Raw genomic sequence first — 22,855 nt, 5'->3', positions numbered from 1 at the left:
CCTCCGACAGTGCCAGGTACACCTCAGACACTCCCAGGTACACCTCAGACACTGGGTACACCTCAGAACCTCTCAGCACCTCAGACACTCCCAAGTGCACCTCTGACACTCCCAAGTGCCTCTGACACTCCCAGGTACACCTCAGACACTGCCAGGTACACCTCCAGACACTCCCAGGTACAGCTCAGACACTCCCAAGTACACCTCTGACACTCCCAGGTACACCTCCCCTGGCCTCCCAGGTACCTCTGGCCTCCCAGGTACTCCACTGACCCTGTTACCCCTGACACTCCCAGGTGCACCTCTGACACTCCCAGGTACACCGAAGGACACTCCCAGGTACACTTCCACACTCCCAGGTCACCTCTGAGCACTCCCTAGGTACTCCTCTGTCACTCCCTGATACGTCTAACACTCCCAGGTACACCTCTGACACTCCCAGGTAAACCACTGACACTGTCAGGTACACCTCAGACACTGGCAGGTACACCTCCGACACTCCCAGGTACACCTCGAACACACCCAGGTACACCACAGTCCTCAGGTGCACCTTTGACACTCCCAAGTGCACCTCCTGACACTCCAGGCACCTCTGACACTTCAGGTACCTCAGACACTCCCAGGTACACCTCTGACACTCCCAGGTACACCTCCTGACACTCCCAGGTACACCTCTGACCTCCCAGGTACCTCGACATAGGTACCTCCGACATTCCGGTACCTTTTACACTCCCAGGTGCATCTCAGACACTCCCAGGTACACCTCTGACACTACAGGTACACCTCTGACACTCCCAGGCCTCAGCCTCCCAGGCATCTCTGACCTCCCAGGTACTCCATTGGCCTCCCTGGTACCCCTGACACTCCCAGGTGCATGAGGAGTGTTAGAAGTGCAATGATGGTGGAGGTGTGTTAGTGTGCAGCGTGATGGTAGAGGTGTGTTGGTATGCGTGGTGGTGGAGGTGTGAGTGTACGTAGTGGTGGAGAAGTGTTAGAAATGCATGATGGTGGGTACAGTATGTTGGTGTGTGTGGTGATGAGGTATGTTGGTGTACGTGGCAGTGGAGGTGTGTTGAATGTAGTAATGGTGTGGAGGTGTGTTGGTGTACGTGGTGGTGGTGTGGTGTTGGTGTACGTGATGGTGGAGCAATGGGTAGTGGGTAGAAGTGTGTTGATATGCAGTGGTGTGCAGTGTGTTGGTGCACGTGGTGGTGGAGAATGTGGTGGTGTACGTCTTGTGGTGTGGTGTTGGTGTACGTGATGTTGGAGAGGTGTGTTGGTGTACGTGGTGGTGGAGTGTGGAGTGTACGTGGTGGTGGAGGTATGTTGGTGTACGTGGTGGTGGAGGTGTGTTGGTGCGGTGGTGGTGGTTGTTGGTTTACGTGGTGGTGGAGGTATGTTGGTGTACGGTGGTGGAGGTGTAGCGTACGTGGTGGTGGAGGTGTGTTGGTGTACGGGTGGTGGAGGTGTTGGTAATGTGGTGGAGGTGTGGGTACGTGGTGGTGGAGGTGTGTTGGTGTACGTGGTGGTGGTGTGTTGGTGTACGTGGTGGTGGAGGTGTGTTGGTGTAGGTGATGGTGGAGGTGTGCTGGTACGTGGTGGGGGAGGTGTTGGTGTACGTGGTGGTGGAGGTGTTGGTGTACGTGTGGTGGTGTGTTGGTGTACGTGGTGGTGGAGGTGTGTTGTGTAGTGATGGTGGAAGTGTGTTGGTGTACGTGGTGGTGGAGGTTGGTGTACGGTGGTGGTGTGGTGTTGGTGTACGTGATGTTGGAGGTGTGTTGGTGTACGTGATGGTGGAAGGTGTTGGTAGTGCGTGGTGGTGGAGGTGTGTTGGTGTACGTGATGGTGGAGGTGTATTGGTGTACGTGGTGGTGGAGCGTTGGTGTACGTGGTGGTGGAGGAGTGTTGGTGTACGTGGTGGTGGAGGTGTATTGTGTACGGTGGTGGATGTGTGTTGGTGTACGTGATGGTGGAGGTGTATTGCTGTACGTGGTGGTGGAGCGTTGGGTGTACGTGGTGGTGGAGGTGTTGGTACGTGGTGGTGGAGGTGTGTTAGTGTACGTGGTGGTGGTGGTGGTATGTTAGTGTACGTGGTGGTGGGGTGTGTTGGTATGCGTGGTGGTGGTGGAGGAGCGTTGGTGTACGTGGTGGTGGAGGTGTGTTGGTATGCGTGGTGGTGGTGGAGGAGCGTTGGTGTACGTGGTGGTGGGGGTGTGTTGGTGGACGTGGTGGTGGCTGTGTTGGTGTACGTGATGGTAATGCATAGCTGCTTTTCAACAATGAGAGGTCTTTAAGAGTGTATTAATTGTTAAGTTAATTTGTAACAAAAACAATATTAATATTAATATTATTACTACTTTTTTCTTTTTTCTTTTTATAATGGCCTCCAGCCTCCCCCAATAGCCAAACCTTCGCCGCCATTTTATAACCTTAAAATTGTATATCCTAATAAATAAGTAGCTACCCTAGGTGTGTTGAGTTAGTTGAGCCGCAGATATATGCGGCATTAAGTGACTGTTGCCTCATAGTCAATATCTGCAACTGTTGTCGGCTTTGGGGCGGATGCTCTCGTTTCCTTGAGGCAGAGCAAAGCAGACCTACTACTAATGATAGTAATAATAATAATAATAATAATAATAATTCTCCTTATTATCTCACTCGATAAACCCCTTTACAGTAGAATGATGACTTAACACTTGAGTATGATGACTTAACCCATTTAGGATGATGACTTAACACTTGAGTATGATGACTTAACACCTATAGAATGATGACTTAACACTTGAGTATGATGATTTAACCCCTTTAGAATGATGACTTAACACTTCAGTATGATGACTTAACACCTATAGAATGATAACTTAACACTTGAGTATGATGACTTAACCCCTTTAGAATGATGACTTAACACTTGAGTATGATGACTTAACCCATTTAGGATGATGACTTAACACTTAAGTATGATGACTTAACCCCTTTAGGATGATGACTTAACACTTGAGTATGATGACTTAACCCCTTTAGAATGATGACTTAACACTTGAGTATGATGACTTAACCCCTTTAGAATGATGACTTAACACTTGAGTATGATGACTTAACCCCTTTAGAATGATGACTTAACACTTGAGTATGATGACTTAACCCCTTTAGGATGATGACTTCCCACATCCCACTATTCCACTTTCTTTCCTTTGGATGAAAAAAAAAATTATTTCTCATCCTTGTTTTCACTTCCCAGGATAATGTAAGTTAGTGGCTGGTAATACTGGGGTCAGTAATATATATGACCCCCCACACCTCCTCGCTAGTGTTACATAGACACACATACACGTACGTACGTACACACACACACACACACGTTTACATGTATTGGTAAACACACACCATACACACACACACACAAAGAACGTTTACTAGCATATATTTACATTCAACCATGTATGAAGGCAAACCTGATCACATACACATATGAACGTAAGAATTAACGCACACAGACGCACCCCTCCACCAGGGAAGTCTTACCTGTACACCCACTAAAAAATTATTCGGCACCTGTTTTATACTGTATCAAACCGTAAGGGTACCGAGTAATGCTTTAGTGGGTGTACATGACATACACGCTACAGGCTGCGTGCGTCCTTGCGTGTACATTATATCCTTAATATAACTACGCCCTGACATGCGTGTAGCAACGAATTACTTGAATATAAACACACCGCGCCACTCATGAGCGTCTAGTTATACGTACAGGAATATATGCTATGTACACACGCCCCTCATGTGCATCCAGGTGTGCATAATGCCGATGTATACCAGGTTCACACGCCCCCACGCCACCCAGCTGAGTTGAGGCGTGTCTCACCACCGCCAGACACTGCAGGTGAGCTGCGGGAGACCACCAGTGAACAACTTGGTACAGGAACCTCGTTATCATGGTGTCCCCCCCCTCCCACACACACACACCTTTTTTTTCTGGTGAACACTGAACATTGTTGTAGATGTTATGATTGTTCACTGAGAAAAGAATGTGAGAGTTGGTGAACACTGTATATTATCTTATACATACATACATACATACATACATACATACATACATACATACATACATACATATCCTCAGCACAGCTACCACAACAAACACCACCATCACAACCACCACCACTGTCATCATTTCAACAACAACAACCACCAACACCATCATCATCACCACCACCACCATATCAAGAACAACCACAATAGCAACAACACCATCACTACCACCACCACCACCACCACAACAACAACACAACAGGAGGTACCATCAGCCTACCAGTTAATCAACGAAGGTAATTCCCTTCTCCCCCCCCTGCGGTATCACGATGGAGGGGGAGAGGGGGAGGAGGAAGGGGGAGGAGGAAGGGGGAGAAGTGGAGATGAAATTAGAAGAGGTATGGGAATATGAGTAGGAGGAGAAAGAAGAAGTGTGAGGGGGAGGAGGAGTGTAAGGAAGAAGAGCAGAGGAAAAAGAGATACAAGGAGGAAGAGGAGGTAAAGGGATGTGAAGAGGAAGAATAAGAGGAGGAGGAGAAGGAGGAAGAAGAAAATAGGAAGATGAGAGGACGAAGAGATGGATGAAGAAAAAAGAGGTGTGGGGAGGGAAGGGGAGGCGGAGGAGAAGCAAGAAGAAGGGATGTGGGAGAAGGAGGAGGAAGAAGATATGATAATGGAGAAAAGGAAGGAAGGGAGCAGGAAAAGTTCAGAGGAAGAAAAGATACGGTGAGGTCGAGAGGAAGAATGAAAAACACAAGAGGAAGTGATGCAAATGGAACACACACACACACACACACACACACACACACACACACACACACACACACACACACACACACACACACACACACACACACAGACACTCTCACTCACCATCACCACGACCTCATCTGCAAATTTGGTAAGGCTTCTACACCATCCTCGACACCGGCTCCTACTACCACCTGAGATCCTAGTCTGAGAATTGCTGTTCGACACCACAACCGCATCCAGCCCATACGTGCACGAACTGATCGCTATAAGAACAGCCCAGTCCCAACTATTGTAAAAATTATAACTTGTAATAAATCAGTGTATTCACTCACACACACACACACACACACACACACACACACACACACACACACACACACACACACACACCACACCCACACACACACACACACCCCACACACACACACACACACACACACAGCTGTCGCCTTCATTGATTTCACTAAAGCATTCGACCTAGTCGACCACAATATAATCATCAACAAAGCTATTGACCTCGGGCTTCGGAGAAGTCTTATACCATGGCTTACAGACTTCCTCAGTGACCGACGCCAAGCTGTACGCTTCCGAGGGGCTGTCTCCACCTTTCAGTCACTCACCTGTGGCGTCCCCCAAGGCACCAAGATGGGTCCACTCTGCTTCCTTATGCTCATCAATGATGCCCTAAGAGAAACCCCCGCTCGCTGGAAATATGTCGACGACTCCACCATTGGGATCAGCGTCAACAATTCTACTCCCAACTATACCGCCCTTCAGGATTTATTGAACAGTCTTCAAAACTGGGCCACCAACAACCATGTCACCATCAACCATACCAAGACCATGGTTATGCACATCAACCTCTCCTCCGACATTGTCCCACCTCCTTCCATTACTTTAGGTCCGAACACACTCCAGGTTGTAGATTCCACGAAGCTCCTCGGCGTCACCATAGACAACAAACTAAATTGGAAACCACACGTCAGTGAAGTTGTCAAATCCTCCAGTTTCCGTCTCCACCTCCTCCGCCGACTCAAGTCCCTCGGAGTTCCTGCACCCGAGCTCCTCAGTGTTTACACAACATTCATACTTCCCAAGCTCACCTATGCCTCCCCCACCTGGTCTTCCTCCCTAAATGCCACACAACGTAAACACCTAGAAAAAGTGCAAAAGAGGGCATGCAAGATTATTCTCTCCCCTTCCTACTCCACATATCAAGAAGCGCTCAACACACTGACCCTTTCGACTCTCACTGACCATCACCACGACCTCATCTGCAAATTTGGTAAGAAGCTTCTACACCATCCTCGACACCGGTTCCTACTACCACCTGAGATCCCTAGCCCGAGAATTGCTGTTCGACACCACAACCGCATCCAGCCCATACGTGCACGAACTGATCGCTATAAGAACAGCCCAGTCCCAACCATTGTAAAAATTATCAATAACTAGTAATAGACCAGTGTATTCACTCCCAGTAAATACTACTTCTTGCACTGTCACTATGTTGAAATGCCCTGTAGTTTGAGCTTTTCCCCATCTAGTTATTATATATCTTATTTGTATCACTTATGTTACTTGTATATTATTTATAATTCGAAACCCATTCCCCAAATATGTAACTGTATATTTTCAGCCTTCTGGCTGCCAAGCTCTTTCAATAAACTGTTAATTATTATTATTATTATTATTCACACCCACACACACACGCACACACCCACACCCACACACACACGCACACACACACACACAAACTATATCAGTTCTCGTGTACAGAACCAAATACACTATGTGCTTGAATACTTCTCACGCAAATGTGAATAACAAAGTGTGAGGCCAGACATACTGCCTCACACGCCTGTACTCACGTAGTTGCGAATAAGTTACCCTTTATGTATGGAACTAAACAAATAATGTAATTGAAATACTGTGTAACATTCAGTGCCATGACCCGTTGTAAACTCTACTCTGTAATCCTTTTGCGCTACCGCTCACAGGATGAGTGTGGGGTGCACAATAAAGTAGCCGCTGTAAGCGGCAAAATCAATCACTCACTCAACCCTGAGAGGAGGTGAAGGGGGGAGGGAGAAAGGGTCAGGAACCTGTGCTTCATGTAGTAGGTATGAAGGCCTGACCTACCTCTCTCTCTCTCTCTCTCTCTCTCTCTCTCTCTCTCTTCATACAGTACCTAGTGCGTGTATTATTCACATCAAGATATTTAGAATTCAGAACTTTTCGTAAATATTTGATTTTTATGTTCAAATCGTACATTATGTATTTCTTCTTTATATATATATATATATATATATATATATATATATATATATATATATATATATATATATATATATATATATATATATGAACGTGTAAATTCGATAAATGGTGATAGTTTTTAAAATAAACTTCAGTACATCTTGTTAAATACGGGAATGGTATTAATTTTTTCAGGCATCTCAAGCCTCAACTTACGCTGTTTTGAACTGTGACTTAAATAATACGTGATATGAGCGGCTAGAAACGTCCGTAGTTCATCATCAGGTTAAAAATGTTGATGAGGGAGTTGGCGTAACGCAGAAAACAAAACAATAGGTCTTGCTCGTGAGACGTAATAATAGGCTGTTAATGTATATAACAGACGAGGAGGAGGAGGGGTGACTATACTCTATGGTGCTGGGGGCCCCTTGAGCTGATCAATTATTCCTAATAAACCATTTTAACAATAATAAAAGAAAAATAACGAAAACATAATAAATAAAAAAAAGCATCACTAATAACGTCAACAACAAGTAAAGTATAACAGAAAAATATTACTTATTTCGTATTTCAACAATACCTCCGTAAGTTTAGTCCCCCCCCCCCCCGGGTACGCCACTCAGCTCTTCCCGTTCTGATCCTCTCTCTCCATTCCCTGACATAGCAGAGTCCCTTGCCCAACACACTCCAATATATCCGTTAAGTCACCCCAGCACACCTTCTCTCCCTCTTTCCCCTTCCCACAACACACACACACCACCTCCACTACTACTACTACTACTATTTTTTTTTTAAATACGTGGCCTCCAGCCTCCCCCAATAGCCACACCTTCGCCATCATTTAATTACCTTAATATTAAATATCCTAATACATAATAAGCTATCCTATCTGTGTTAAATTAGTTGAGCCGCAGATCTATGCGGCATTCGGTGACTGTAGCCTCATAGTCAATATCTGCAGCAGTTGTCGGAGTAGGGGCAGAAGCTCTCGTTCCCCTGAGGCAGAGCAAAGCCGACCGAAGGAGAGAGAAGGACAGTCGACATCTCATCCAGGCTGTAACATAACTTCTGGGCTGCTGCTTCTGTTCGGAGATCAACTCCGCGAGTCTGGCGTAGAAACATCTTGCACTTGGGCCCATCCCACCAGAGGTTGTGAACACTAGAAGAGTGAAGCTGCCTTGATCAACGTTTTGAATTCTCTCCCCATACGCCCTTCTCTTGTCGTTCTCGTTCCTCCTATGTGCAGCATCGAGAGCTAGGTTACGGTGACAAGTGGCCATGGGATCAAAAATCCTGATGTCGAAGAAAGCTCGCTGTCCCAGCGTCCAGAATCCTCGAGCACTGCCGTCCACACGGGCTTCGTTAGATGTGTTTGAAGTCCTGTGTTGGAAGATCTCACCATCCAGTGGAAGGAGGGTCGGTGCTACCATGACGTCCCGGCAGATTTCCTTCAACATATTTGCTGTGAGATCCCTTACCTCGTCATGCCTCATGCAAATGAAGCCCCCCTTCTTGCAGACCATGGCGTGATCGCCGTCATAGGAAGAGCCACACACGCATGGGGAGGGCAAACCATCCACTGGCCAACCGTACCTTAGAGCAATGGCATCTGTAAATTCTTGTTTGTTAAGGCTGAAACCATTTGCCCTTATCGGTAACGTAGTTAACCAGTTCGAGGCGCCCACCTCCTGCGCTATAGCTACTTTTTTTGTCAAATTTTCTGGAGCCTGCAGCAATAGTTGCTGCAACATGTCATTTTGGCAGTGCTGCCGATCTGTTGTAATGGCCCTACGGATCTTATTTACTTCGCTAGTGTCCACTTCCCCTGATGCATTCTGGGCTATTATGTGGTCAGTGAGGGCTGCCGTGAGCTTAAGTGAATTTTGATGTTCAGTGTCAGCAATCTCCTCTGGATTAGTTAGTCCCATCCCTCCCAGTCTTGATGGAAGTGCAAGAAGTGCTCTTTCTGCTGGGGTTAAGTCAGGGTGTTTCATTAATTTGGGAATGAACTTGACACTGATAGCTTCTTCCAGAGGGTGGAGGAGGGGTCCGATATCAGGGATAGTAAGCATCAGGTAGTTCCAACGATGCTTGACTCCATGGGTGAATGCAGCAAAAGCCGCATGTGGCTCTGTGTTAGCAATCTCGGACAGAGCTTGGATTTCTCTAACCCACTCATTCACCTTTCCCGCTACGTACTCGGTCTTGAAGTCCGTAGTGCCAATTACTGCACCTAGATGTCTTTGGCCGTCCTTAGTTATTTTGACCTCACTTCCGCCAAAAACCTCCATTGCCCGTTCATAATGTTCTGGCTTCACGATGAAGGACTTGCTGGCGTTTGGGTGGTACCCTATTTGTGGACCTCGCGATGTTACCAAGTCCCACCACTTTTTGATGCCCTCCACTTTTCCTGCTCCTGTAAGGTCGTCAGCATACGCCACTTGTTTGACCCCAGTTGTTTCAAATTTTACATCTTGATACTACTACTACTACTACTATTTTCTTGTTATTCGGAATCGAGTATGCCCATTATCCAGCGATAACAGAATTATATTAGTATATATGTAATGGTGTCTCACCTTCGTTGGTGAGCTCTGAGGTGACTCGAGAGGCCGATATGAGATCAACAGGGCCATCCACAGATGTTACACGTGTGGAGGGCTACATCTAGTGCGGGAGGGGCGGCGGCAGCGTCTTTTCGGTGTTGGTGCTTATCTGCCTCGGTATTTAGTGTGGAGTGATGGCCTCTCTCCCAGATGAAGGAGTCGATTTGGTACTTTTTCAAGTTTATCATAAGACTTCTTGTACGGAGTCGCTTCTGAGCTGAGTAAAATCGTCTGCCGTCAGCCAAATAAAATAGTACAAGTGGCGCCTCTTATTGAAGGGTTAAACCTTTTCCGTTGTTCGCCAGCATTATCTTTGGCATTCTTTAAATGGCTGTAGAGTAGCTGCTGTGGCAGTCTTTTGACGTCCATACGGTGAAACACAAACACACACACACACACACACACGTACATGTCTGCCTTAGCTGTGAATGTCAAGGGCAAGGTGTGTGGAGGGGAGGGGGAGGAGGTATGTACACGCAAGGTTCGAGGAGAGGGAGAGGAGGGGCGAGGATAGAAGAGAGGAGGGGAGGGGCGAGGATAGAAGAGAGGAAGGGAGGGGCGAGGATAGAAGAGCGGAAGGAGGGGCTATGGATAGAAGAGAGGAGGAGGGCGAGGATAGAAGAGAGGAAGGAGGGGCGAGACAGAAGAGAGGAGGGAGGGGAGGAGGATAGAAGAGAGGAGGGAGGGCGAGGATAGAAGAGGAGGAAGGAGGGGCGAGATAGAAGAGGGGTGACGGGTAGGAATATTCCTGTTGATCTAGTTGCCACTCACCCCAATATTTCTCCTCATTCTCTTCCATGGGAATAGAGAGAGTGTGGAGGATAGCGGGAACCTTACATTTGTCACTCCCCACCCTCCCCCTCGTCACCATGGGGTAAGTTCCCTCTCTTCATTACCTTTAGATTTGGAAGAAAGAAGAAAAGGGTAGATGGGGATGAGAAGAATGGAAGGAGGACGAGAGTAAAGGAAGGAATGGGGGTGGGAAAGCAGTAAAGGCAGGAGAAAAGGAAGGGAGAGGAGAAGGAGAGTAAAGGAAGGAAAGAAGGAGGGGGAGGAGAGTAAAAGAAGGAGAGAAGGAGGGGGAGAAGGAGAGGGAGGAGAGTAAAAGAAGGAGAGAAGGGGGGAGGTGAAGGAGAGTAAAGAAATGTGGAGAGGAGGAGAAGGAGATTAAAAAATGGGGAGGAGGAGGAGAGTGAGGGAAGAAAGGAACCAAGGAATAAGTAAGAATTAAAGTAATAAGCAGATAATATATAAATCGTAAAAATAAATTAGATATTAGAATATACATCAATACAGTTGATGATAACTGGTAGAAACAGTAACAAGAATGTGGGACGTAATTAATAATAAACAATAATAAATGTAAATATTGAGAAAGTGGAGACAAGTAAAAATAGACGAGAGTAATGACTGGGACTTTTGGGGTGATAATTTCGTGAATAAAAACCTTTAATTCAAGACAATAACACAACACACCCACGCACAGCTGATCGATGGCCTCATGCCATTGCCGACGTCATCACATTCAATGGCCGCCATCCGCTTAGCCAATCAGAGTGCTACTTTCCTGCGACGTCACGTGCATGGAGCGATTTTATTAGCTACATCATGCCATCGTTAACGTCATCACCTAGCCAATCAGAGTGATAATAGCTTATGACGTTACGTGCTTGGAGTGTTTTTATTGGCTGTTGGTTCTAGTGCTGATTTTTGCCCACAAGTTCTGCCATCAACAGAAATATAGTAAGTTTGTAAAATAACCAGCAAAGGATAACGATATTTTATACATTATTTCGGTTTTATGGATTAAGTTTTGGTTTAAATAAGAGAATTCAGTTTTGAGGACGAAGAGAAAACAAAAATATTATGCAAAATATCCAGAAACTCAAGTCAGTGGCCATTTGACTTCAAAGTGGCGCCACGGTCAGTGAATATGTATGTAAATGAATGAATAATTTTTACAGGTGTTTTAGTGTTCTCATATTAATTGTCTAAGATTTAATAATATTTTATGTACGTGATTTTGTTTAGTATTTTCAGAACAAATTGGTTTAAGTTATAGTGTATTTATTTGACGGAACAAAATACCTTTGTTCTTCGTGTATCGTTATTATTATTATTATTATTACATCAACCTCACGCTACACACACACACACACAAACGGTGCACGTGGCTTAAATCATGCATAACAACAGACTACAACATCAGCAGTAGTAGTTGTTCCACGTATAGTGATCAATAGCCCGGTGAGGGACGTGGTATTACCCCCCCCCCCTTCCACGCGTGTCTGTCTGTCTGTCTATCCCTCTCTCACTGTCTCTCTGTCTATCCCTCTCTCACTGTCTGTCTGTCTATCCCTCTCTCACTGTCTCTCTGTAATATAATAACTAAAGCCACCAGAAGTAAACAGTGGTCACCAGAAACAATAATATACCATAAGATTATATGTCCAACTTGTCACATATTTCCTCTCATTACTTCTCCATAAAAACATTAAACACACCCACCAGCCAGCCAGCCCATGCACCAGCCAGCCAGCCCATGCACCACAGCCAGCCAGCCCATGCACCAGCCAGCCCATGCACCAGCCAGCCAGCCCATACACCAGCCAGCCCATGCACCAGCCAGCCAGCCCATACACCAGCCAGCCCATGCACCAGCCAGCCAGCCCATATACCAGCTGCCAGCCCATGCACCAGCCAGCCAGCCCATACACCAGCTAGCCCATGCACCAGCCAGCCAGCCCATACAATCAGCCAGCCTATGCACCAGCCAGCCAGCCCATGCACCAGCCAGCCAGCCCATACACCAGCCAGCCCATGCACCAGCCAGCCAGCCCAAGCACTATCCAGCCCATGCTCCAACCAGCCAGCCCATGCACCAACCAGCTAGCCAGACAACCAGCCAATCAAGTTGTTACTAGCTGATGTTTAAATAATTTTATACCAACCAACCAATCAAGTTGTTACTAGATGATGTTTAAATAAATTTATACCTGCCACTAAACATTAGCTTGCCAAAGACGGTGTGTCACGCCCCTCTGATGTCAGGTGTTGTCACGCGGCTCAAGAGAATGACATGACAGAGTGACAAGGAAGAGGGAGTGTAGGAGTGTCCTTCAGTAAGGTGTAACTATTCTTTTATATCACATGTAATATTTTTTTTTCTCGCCTGTATGTTACAAAAAAAAATCCGGCTTAGGTTAGGTTAGGTTACGTAGGCCAAGTTAGGGTTAGGTTAAGTAAGATTAGACTAGGTAAGGTAAAGTAAGGTTAGGTTAGGTTAGGTTAGGTTAGGTTGGTTCATCTTCAGGTGAGATAAGCTAAGGCTAATCTTCAGGAGCTCCAAAATTCCTTTTATTACAAACAATAAATAAATAAATAAATAAATCTATAAAAACTTATGAGCAAAAAAACACGTGGCCACTTAACCATCAAAAGTATATTCTTATGTATGAAAAATAAAAACAAAAGCGAAAAAAATATAATGTACACAAAAGGATCATTGTACTACACGGAAAATAAAAAAAATACATTGTTCTCCAACCAAAACAATGACATAGGCAACATAAAATGGTAACAAACAAATTTACAATCTACAAAAAGCTACAAATATAACAAAAGACCTACGAACAAGTAATTATACAAACAAATTAAACAAAACAAGAATTATACAAAACTAAATCAAAATCCCTCAATATTTACATGTAATAACAAAATCTCCCCACACGACAAGTTCGATTAAATGTCACCAGGAGGAAGCCATTGGTACAATAGTGGACGCCTGATGCAGTGTGAAAGGTCAACACGAGAGAAGACCAACAATTATTGAAGTGTCAAGAATCCAACAGAATTGACTTCAACTTAGAGTCATACCAGGGGCTTAATGACACTGTTTTGGAGCACGTGTGTGTGTGTGTGTGTGTGTGTGTGTGTGTGTGTGTGTGTGACTAAAAATACGTTTTTTTTGTCTACGGACCTTGAATTTAGTGTTGTGGCTATTTTCATTTATTTATATCTCCGGAGATTAAAGAATTTTTTTTGGTCACGAAAATAAAAACTACAACACAAGGTCCACCCAGTACATTTTTCGACCATCACGTCAACTAACAAATTGTTATCATGAAACAAGTTACCCATTTACGCCTCAACCATTTATGTTAAATACACCTTTTCACATATCCGTTGAGACATTGTTTCATAACTATTTGATAAATTTCTTAACCGAATGACAGAACACATATCGAATGACAATCTAAAATAACTGTTCGTTCATGCTAAGGGAAATGATTGATATAAGTTATGAAGTTGACAGACGTGAACAATACACCGACAGTCTACATATATACGTTTGAGAATGTAACAATTGAAGAATGACATACCACCAACAGTTATTTTCGATTGTCATTCGATATGTGTTCTGTCATTCGGTTATGAAATTTATCAAATAGTTATGTAACAATGTCTCAACGGATATGTGAAAAGGTGTACTTCTCCCGCCACGTTCATTTACTCGTGCAATTATTCTACTTTTACGTTAATGATTTTCTTATGTTAGTTTACTTTCTTCACTTTGTATTAAATGTGAGAGTTTGGATGGGTAAAATATCAACTTTGTGTTATAGTTAATCAGTATTATCGACCTTTACTGGTTGTGATATACTTCAGCCGCCACCTGTGACGTAATATAATGGAAGGTGTATTGTAGCTCCAGTTCCTATATCATAAATTATAAAAGTAAAACTCCTATAATATCATCCAAGTTATTGCGTATCATAAGCTGCCTCTCATGTTGTAAGCTGGCCGATGTTAAGACAACATACGTGTGAATGCGTTTAAGGCGCAAAAAACTGTCAACACAACACCCACACTACTTAAGGTAGCGAAGTGCATAAAGGCTACAGTACATGACCAAGTACCAAGGAATAACCAGGAAGACCGGACCACCTGCCAACCGCACTGGCACAAAGAAACTTACCCAAAGGTCGAAGCTTTTACTTTGAGACGATAAGATTAATGCGAACATAACATTTAATATTCTTCGTCTTGCTCCTCCACACAGCGATCAGAAAAAAGAGAGAGAGAGAGAGAGAGAGAGAGAGAGAGAGAGAGTGGATGCGTGGATAGAGAAGGGACTGAGAAAGAGGTAGACGAAGGAGGGGAAGAAAGAGAGAGAATACCGTTTTAATTATCACAGACAATTATATTACCATGTCTCCGCCAGGTTAGGATACACCACACACCTACAAACATAACAATAGAGACTTGCAGGCGATGTACACCTCACCAATACAAGTTTCTATGCCTCCAATACTGAATCACCTTAAGATTAGCACCCCAGCTTATTTCACCTGTTGATTAAATACCCTAGGCCTAACGCTACCTGGAGGGAGGTAGGTTAAGTTAGGTTATGTTAGCGATAAATCAGGTTAAATAAGCTTGGATACCTAATCTACGGGTGATCCCCTGTACGTAATTTGTTTTGCGTCTTCTACAGTAGTTCATACATTCTGTAAGTTATCAACGACTGGAAATTGAAAAGAAAAAAACAAAACGATTTTATGAGACAGACTTAATGACACAGATATTTAGAAACGTAATTACATATTCCATACATTCATACATCCCTATATGTATACATGACCATACACACATGATACATACATATGAAAACCGTATATGAGTGAGAGACAGCAATCCGCCTTCACCAGTCAACACAAAAAAACTATCGCCCACACAATTGGTTCTTCGTGACCCTCACCCCCCAAACTTTATGGAGGAAGACTCACAACAGAGCAGCCGGTGTGTGTGTGTGTCTGCGTGTGTGTGTGTGTGTGATTGTCTGTGTGTGTGATCGTGTGTGTGTGTGCCCGTGTGTGTATGTGTGTGTGTGTGTGTGTGTGTGTGTGTGTGTGTGTGTCTGCGTGTGTGTGTGTGTGTGTATAATCGTCTGTGTGTGTGATCGTGTGTGTGTGTGTGCCCGTGTGTGTGTGTGTGTGTGTGTCTGCGAGTGTGTGTGTGTGTGTGTGTGTGTGTGATCGTCTGTGTGTGTGTGTGTGCCCGTGTGTGTGTGGGTGTGTGTGTGTGTGTGTGTGTGTGTGTGTGTGTGTGTGTGTGTCTGCGAGTGTGTGTGTGTGTGTGTGTGTGTGTGATCGTCTGTGTGTGTGTGTGTGCCCGTGTGTGTGTGTGTGTGTGTGTGTGTGCGTGTGAAGTGTGCGTGCGTGTAAGTGTGCGTGTATGTGTGTGTACAAAGCAAGATAAACCGTGGTTCAGTAAGCAGCTGGTCTGGTTCACCTATATTATAAAGGCCACGACTCTAACAGTGTTCAGTCATGGTAGGCTAGCGAGGTGGTCATGCTGCCGCTGCTACCCAACATGCCCGTAATATAATCCTAGAACACAATCTTAAATACATCCTAATCCAATGGAGCCAACCTATTAAATTGGGGGAGGGGTGGGATGGTACACAGTCGTAATGGGTTCCAATCCTAAGTTTTGGTTTATAATAATCTCGCGTCCACGTAACACTAAACCTTCACAACACTGATGGTGGGTATCATTATACATCCAACGGTCATTATACTCGTAAGTTTGGTACCGCACTACATTATATAAGACTCACTCCTTCCTAAGAAACAAACTCGGATCATTTTTGTTTTCATGGCGGTTCTAGGCTCTTGTAGTTAGGTGAGGTGGGTAGGTGAGGGAGGCAGGTGAGGATGGTAGGTACTATGTAGGTGAAGGAGTTAGGTGAGGTGGTAGGTAGGTTGGTGAGGGTGTGGTGGTAGGTTGGAGGTGGGTAGGTTGGTGAGGTGGTAGGTAGGTAGGTTGGTGATGGTGGTGGTAGGTAGGTGGGGAGGGAATGTGGGAGGGAGGAGGTAGGTTGGTGAGGGAGGTGGGTAGGTTGGTGGGGTGGTAGGTAGGTTGGTGAGGGTGGTGGTAGGTAGGGTGAGGAGGTGGTAGGTGGGTGAGGGAGGTGGTAGGTAGGTAATGGTAGGTTGGTGAGGGGGAGATGTAGGTGAGGGAGGTAGGTTGGTGAGGGTGGTAGGTAGGTTGGAGAGGGAGGTAGGTAGGTAGGTGAGGGTGGTAGGTAGGTTGGTGAGGGTGGTAGGTAGGTTGGGGAGGGAGGGAGGTAGGTTGGTGAGGGAGGTAGTTAGGTAAGGGTGGTAGGTAGGTAGGTGAGGGTGGTAGGTGGGTTGGTAATGGTGGTAGGTAAGTTGGTGAGGGTGGTAGGTAGGTTGGGGAGGGAGGGAGGTGAGATACAACTTGGTGTCGTCTCCAAGGTCGACAGCTACGAAGGTCCACCAAAAACTCTGATCCCCCTCGTAAAAAAAAAAAGGAATTTCCTCTCGGGGTAATTACTTGAGGCGTGTACAGTAATTTCACTTCTTTACGATATTACCTTTATGTGCAGGAGAAACGTGTTATATTTTCAAACAATATACGTAATTATTTTGATAGTAATAACTCACTTTAATGGTTTACCAATATCGCTGCAAAGCGGTTATGTAATACTGAATTAATATTTACGGTGTACACTTATTTAACTTATATAAATGATTCAGTTTAGTGGTTTATCATTAACGTTCAAGGTCATATAACATTGAAATAATATTTATTTACATTATCTTATTATTTACAAATGATATACCCACGTGTTCACGGTTATATAACACTGAATTAATATTTACGTAAGCTACATACTAATTTAGATGTTATTTTACTTCAATATTGACCAAGTGAAGCTGTTCAGGGTCACATGATACTCGTGTTTGTGTCGGAAATTTTAATAGTCGCCGCAGTTAAGTTTAATGAGTGTCTAATATGAATTTAATACTGTATATACTTACTCTAAAGATTTATAATAATATTTTATATTTTATCAACAACGGTTATATAACACTGATTTAACATCTCGGTCGTGAACCAGCCATCAAATATAAGTACATTCACTATTTTGTTGTCCAGTTCCCATACAGCCAATCAAATCTAATGGCCTTACTCATTTGGTTGGTTCTTTTAAACTGCATAATATCACGTCTATTCAAGTCGGTGAGTGATGACCTAATGAACATATGCGCTGGTTCACGGTGGAGTACAGTAGCCTCTTCACATTGTCCCAGTGCAGTTTGGACGTCATTCTCAGGCAAGCATAATAAACGGAATGCATATTTGAGAATAGTCTTACAATATCGTGCGCTGAATATTTATCATAACCAAATTTACTCATAAAAGCACCGAAGTCTGTAACTAACAAAAAAACTCGTACCACTTAACACCACACAAAATTAAGGTAGAAAATCGTTTGGTAAATAATATCCTCAACCTTAATTTGACCTTCCTGTGTAATGTGAATGCCAATAAGATCGGTACATTCTCACATACCAAAAATAAGATCAATATAAATTACTCAGGATTATAGACTCGTACAGAATGTTGATGTGACGAGGTTGAGGAAATGTTAAATAGAGACGCCGACTTATTATTAATGTGTGTGTGAAGGACCGGACTGTAGTGGTCTTTATTCTGATGTTCACGCACCAACAATTTTTCAAACTATTATACCTGTAATTTCTTATTTATAAATCTTTACGTCCACTTATATTTCTGAATAACTGCCTAATACTGATAATTACACTAGCCTACCTGTTATTGCATATTTATATCAATACATATATTTATATTTCTTCATAACTCTAACACTGATAATTACTACACCTGTAATTTTTATCTGCGTGTGACCTTGTAATTATAGTTCTGAAAACTCTGATACCGCCACCACAAAGGAATGTCTCTACCTGTAGTTTTATACTTAATATTTCTTATCACTTCCCGCTAAACTATTATTACTGGAGAGCTGTGTGTCATTTTCTAACCTCGCACAGGTAATGGGACCACCTGCAGATTAGACACCCTAGTTTATTTCACCCGAAGATTAGATACTCCAGCTTATTTCACCTGAAGATTAGATACTCCAGCTTATTTCACCTGAAGATTAGATACTCCAGCTTATTTCACCTGAAGATTAGATACTCCAGCTTATTTCACCTGAAGATTAGATACTCCAGCTTATTTCACCTAAGATTAGATACTCCAGCTTATTTCACCTGAAGATTAGATACTCCAGCTTATTTCACCTGAAGATTAGATACTCCAGCTTATTTCAGATGTTTAGTTTAGGTTAGGATAGTGTGGTTAATCTTCAGGTGAAATAAGCTGAGATATTAAATCTTTAAGTAAAATAAGCTGATATAAAATATTTAGGTAAAATGAGATATCTAATATGTAGGTGAATTAAGCTGGGGTGTCTAATCTTCAGGTGATGTATATAATACAGTACAGTACCTATAATCTTGTGAATAAAACGTTTACCATGGATGTACCGAGGATAATGGGAGGGGGGGAGGTGCTTAACGTCAGCTGTAAGTCTTGGTAAACTGTTTTTAACCGTGATGGAATATAACTATTAAGGCCGTCGGTAATCTACTTCGTAAATATTTTGTATAATATCGTTAAACAATTATTTAAATTTTTTGGATCACGTGAAGATAAGCCCCGCCCAGCTAATTTCACCCTCACCCTAACAACTTAGTTAACGTTAGGGTGTTTTATCATCTGGTGAAGTAAACTGTGGGGGGGTGGTGGGGCTAATCCTCAGGTGGTCTAATTCTTGCATCACAGTAAAACATTACCTCATGTAGTGGAGTTGGACACAATTTAACTAATTAAGAATGTACTGTACAAAGACTATGTTATGTTATCAGTTATTACGTCAGTCACTCTCTGGGGCGCATCATTCAGTCAAGATAGTGTACGAGCGGATTCTCAAGGTATCTCTTAAATTGGTCAGGTGAGAAAACGTCTAATTAGCTCGTTTAATTATATTTCCTGACAATGATAGCGGCCCCAAAACTATGTCGCCACTGCTATGTGATTTTATTTTTCACCCTGAAACTTAAAATAACGTAAAACTCTTTTGAAAATCCAGATCTTGACTCCATTAAGATGGCTGCAGGGCTGACTAATAAACCCTCTCGTATCTCCTCCTAATTAAACAAAGAGTTCCAATACTATTCTGGCGCCTCAATATCTCCTGGGTTAAGCCACCGCCCACAGGAACACATAAATAAGGGGTCAGAAACTACACCACAATACAGCTCCTCGCGAAGGTGGAATATTGCGTAAGTTTTTTATCATTATTATTTCCTCTGTTGGGGAAAGTAAATAGGGAAAAGTTTATATTCTGTTCCTTCTTTTTTTATTGTTATATAAAATGAAAGTGAGGAGAGTAAGTCGTGAATTTAAAAATGATTAGAAACTGTAAATGGGACTCTCTCTCTCTCTCTCTCTCTCTCTCTCTCTCTCTCTCTTTAAGTAATATGAAACGAAACTGATTTGGAGGGAAGCCGAGCACCTCACTCGATATACTGAGTTATGCCTCGACGTAATGGACACACGCGACCGGATATGTAGCCATACTGCACTCAGGCAGAGGAGTAACGTGCCGTAGACTCTCGCTCTGTGCACCGTAGCCGTATATCTCTCAGGGAGATATAATGACTGAGTTTTTCAACAGCGACAACATGGCGGCGGTTTTTATTACCGGTGTATTCTGAATGACTTTGGCCAGATATATTTTGACAGATTGTCCTCTTACAAACCGGATATAAATGGATACTGCCGGCTAGAATAATATAAAACTTCCCAATGACGGCTCTTATTAGTACGGAAGTTTGTGACTCTATTAAATTATAATACCAAACTGTCATCATATATATGTTAGAATATTTACAAATCTCCCCAAACACATTTTTCTTCAACAGTCGTTAGGTTAATATAAACGAAAAGGTAAATCGCAGTTAAAAAGTTTCTTAATTAAATCTTGTATGAAAATTCTAATGACTGTATTTTAATAAATTCTTACTGATGGAGGTAGTGTATGTTTTGTACACATAAAAATAATGAACTAGTATACAAAAAATTCTTGTTAAAAAATTGGTGATAGATAAAATTCCACGAGGGAGCCATAACAGGAATAATAAAAGCGACTACTACTTACCCGGCAGCAACAACCGTACAAAGGCACCATCTGTTGAGTGCACCGAGGCAAAAACAAGTCGACAAATTCCCAGTTTCACCAAGTTTATCACGGATTAAAAAATATAGCGACACCAAGTAAAACTGTTCAACTCTTGTGATTTACGTATTGTATTATAAATAAATAGGGACTGTAAGTTTGACTGATTACCAGACACCGTGTCTGGGGGTAAAGATGCAGGATAATAATGACCGGGTAAATAAACCGAGAAAAAGACAAAACCCGTAAAACAACACGAAATCTACCACAACAACACACACATGATGACAACACGAAGAGTGTAAGGACAAACTGTATGATGATGAGGAGTGTCTATCACTTATTTCAACATCAACAACAACAGTAGCTAACTGAAATGTAATGCAAGTGTCAAATATATTGACCGAAGTGTCTCCTTACTGTAAGACTGAAGACTATCAAAGGACAGAACCAGTGGTGACAGTTGTAAGGTATTCACGACACAGCGTCCCCCACCAAAACATCACTCAATATGCAACATGAACGTGTGGAGAAGCTTACCTGAACAGATAGTCTGGCCTGCACATGATAGATGATCAAACACCGAGCACGTGTCGTGTTCGACAAGGGCCCGATATCATGCTGCAGTGTTGTAATTATTACTACACTTCAACGACTAAGGTCGGATGCATATATGAGCAATAGGTGGTTAGGTGTAAATGGGACTGCCCATTATGGGCCAATAGGCCCGCTGCAGTTTCCTCCATTCTTATGTTCTTATGTTCTTTTTAGTGCGTATAATAATACACCCCTAAACAACAATTAAAAATAAAAAATATATTTCCCTCCCTCAACCCAGAGCCCCTCACCTGCCTCCTGTAGCACCGAGACAGGTCACAAAATCCGATGATGATCTGAATACAAAGGCAACTGGTAAATAACTGAGTAAGTAAGGTTATCGGCTTACCTTGTGGACGAACTCCTCGACGAAGTAGACGAGGAAGAAGCCGGCACAGGTGACGAGCTCGGCCAGGGGGTAGTCGGCTCCTACAGTGAGCACCTCCTGGGAGAAGGCCGCCTGGAAGTTCTCCCGCGTCTCCGGCAGCATATGGGTGAACACAGTGGCCAGGAGGACCCCGCCACCGAAGCACAGAAGGCAGCTCACGATCCTATCTCTCTTTCTGCTGCCGTGAGCCAAGAACTTTCTCATCCGCAGCGGCAGGAGGCCGAAGAACAGCGAGAGAACCCCCATCAACGTGAGGGCGATGATTTTAGTAGTGAGCAACTCCATGGTGGTGGTGGTGTGGAGTCAGTGGATGGCGGGAGTGGCTGGGAGGCGGTCTGGGTGGGGTGTGGGTGAGGGGCCAGCAACGAACACCGATCAGATCAAGCAGTTCTGGGTAGGATGACGTTATACCAGACCATACACAAAATGGGTGGCCTGGGAGTGACGACAGGACGATGGGGGTGTAGTGGCTGGGTGGTGGACGATGACGACTGTGGTAGGCTAGGTGTTTCACGACCCCCGCACGACCGTAACTCCCTCACTGGTCACCTTACCACCACAAGCTTGTCTTTCTCTCATGAAGCACTGTAAATTAACACCAATGAACATGATAATATATCAACACAAACATAAACATCGTTTCTCTATCTCATTAAACATTAACATTCTCGTATTTCCGTCTCATAAATCACTGTAAATTAACATAAATGCACATAAACTTCGACTGTTTCTCATGGTGCAATGTTAAACACGACCAATCAACATTAACATCGAAGTATCATGTGGTTTACAGTAAATTAACGCGACAGTATTTAACATGAACATCATCGTCTCGTTCAACACTAATGACTTAACACCAACGCATCTCATAAAGATTGTAAATTAACAGAAATTAACAGCAACTTCATAAACACTACAAATTCATCATAATTGTTCAATAATAACGAAGCTTCCAATTATTATAATAATTTTCTGCTGTGGTTATAATAATTATGAAACCATTATTTTCCCTCTAGTAGTGGGGAGAAAAACTGCCTAATAATGGTCATTTATTTTAACGCTTCAATATATGAGAACTATATCGCTATATAATACTGTATAATATTTATCTCTACATTGTTTCCGATGATGTCATATCACTTATAT

General features: G+C 43.5%; 1 protein-coding gene across 1 annotated transcript in view; it reads right to left on the bottom strand.

Moving 5' to 3' along the window:
- Nucleotides 1-22,455, bottom strand: part of LOC121869425 — a gene marked incomplete at its 3' end in the record, with an annotated part of 99,949 nt that extends 77,494 nt beyond the window's left edge. Inside the window, 1 exon segment of the mRNA XM_042370768.1 lies at nucleotides 21,671-22,455. Within this exon segment, the coding sequence (XP_042226702.1) occupies nucleotides 21,671-21,994 (324 nt within the window).
- Nucleotides 22,456-22,855: the final 400 nt, after the last annotated feature.

This window comes from Homarus americanus, unplaced genomic scaffold (genome assembly GCF_018991925.1).
Source record: "Homarus americanus isolate GMGI-L3 unplaced genomic scaffold, GMGI_Hamer_2.0 scaffold32583, whole genome shotgun sequence".
NCBI classification, from domain to species: domain Eukaryota; kingdom Metazoa; phylum Arthropoda; class Malacostraca; order Decapoda; family Nephropidae; genus Homarus; species Homarus americanus.
The sequence above is the reverse complement of the archived record's forward strand: the minus strand, read 5'-3'. Positions and strand labels throughout refer to the sequence as shown.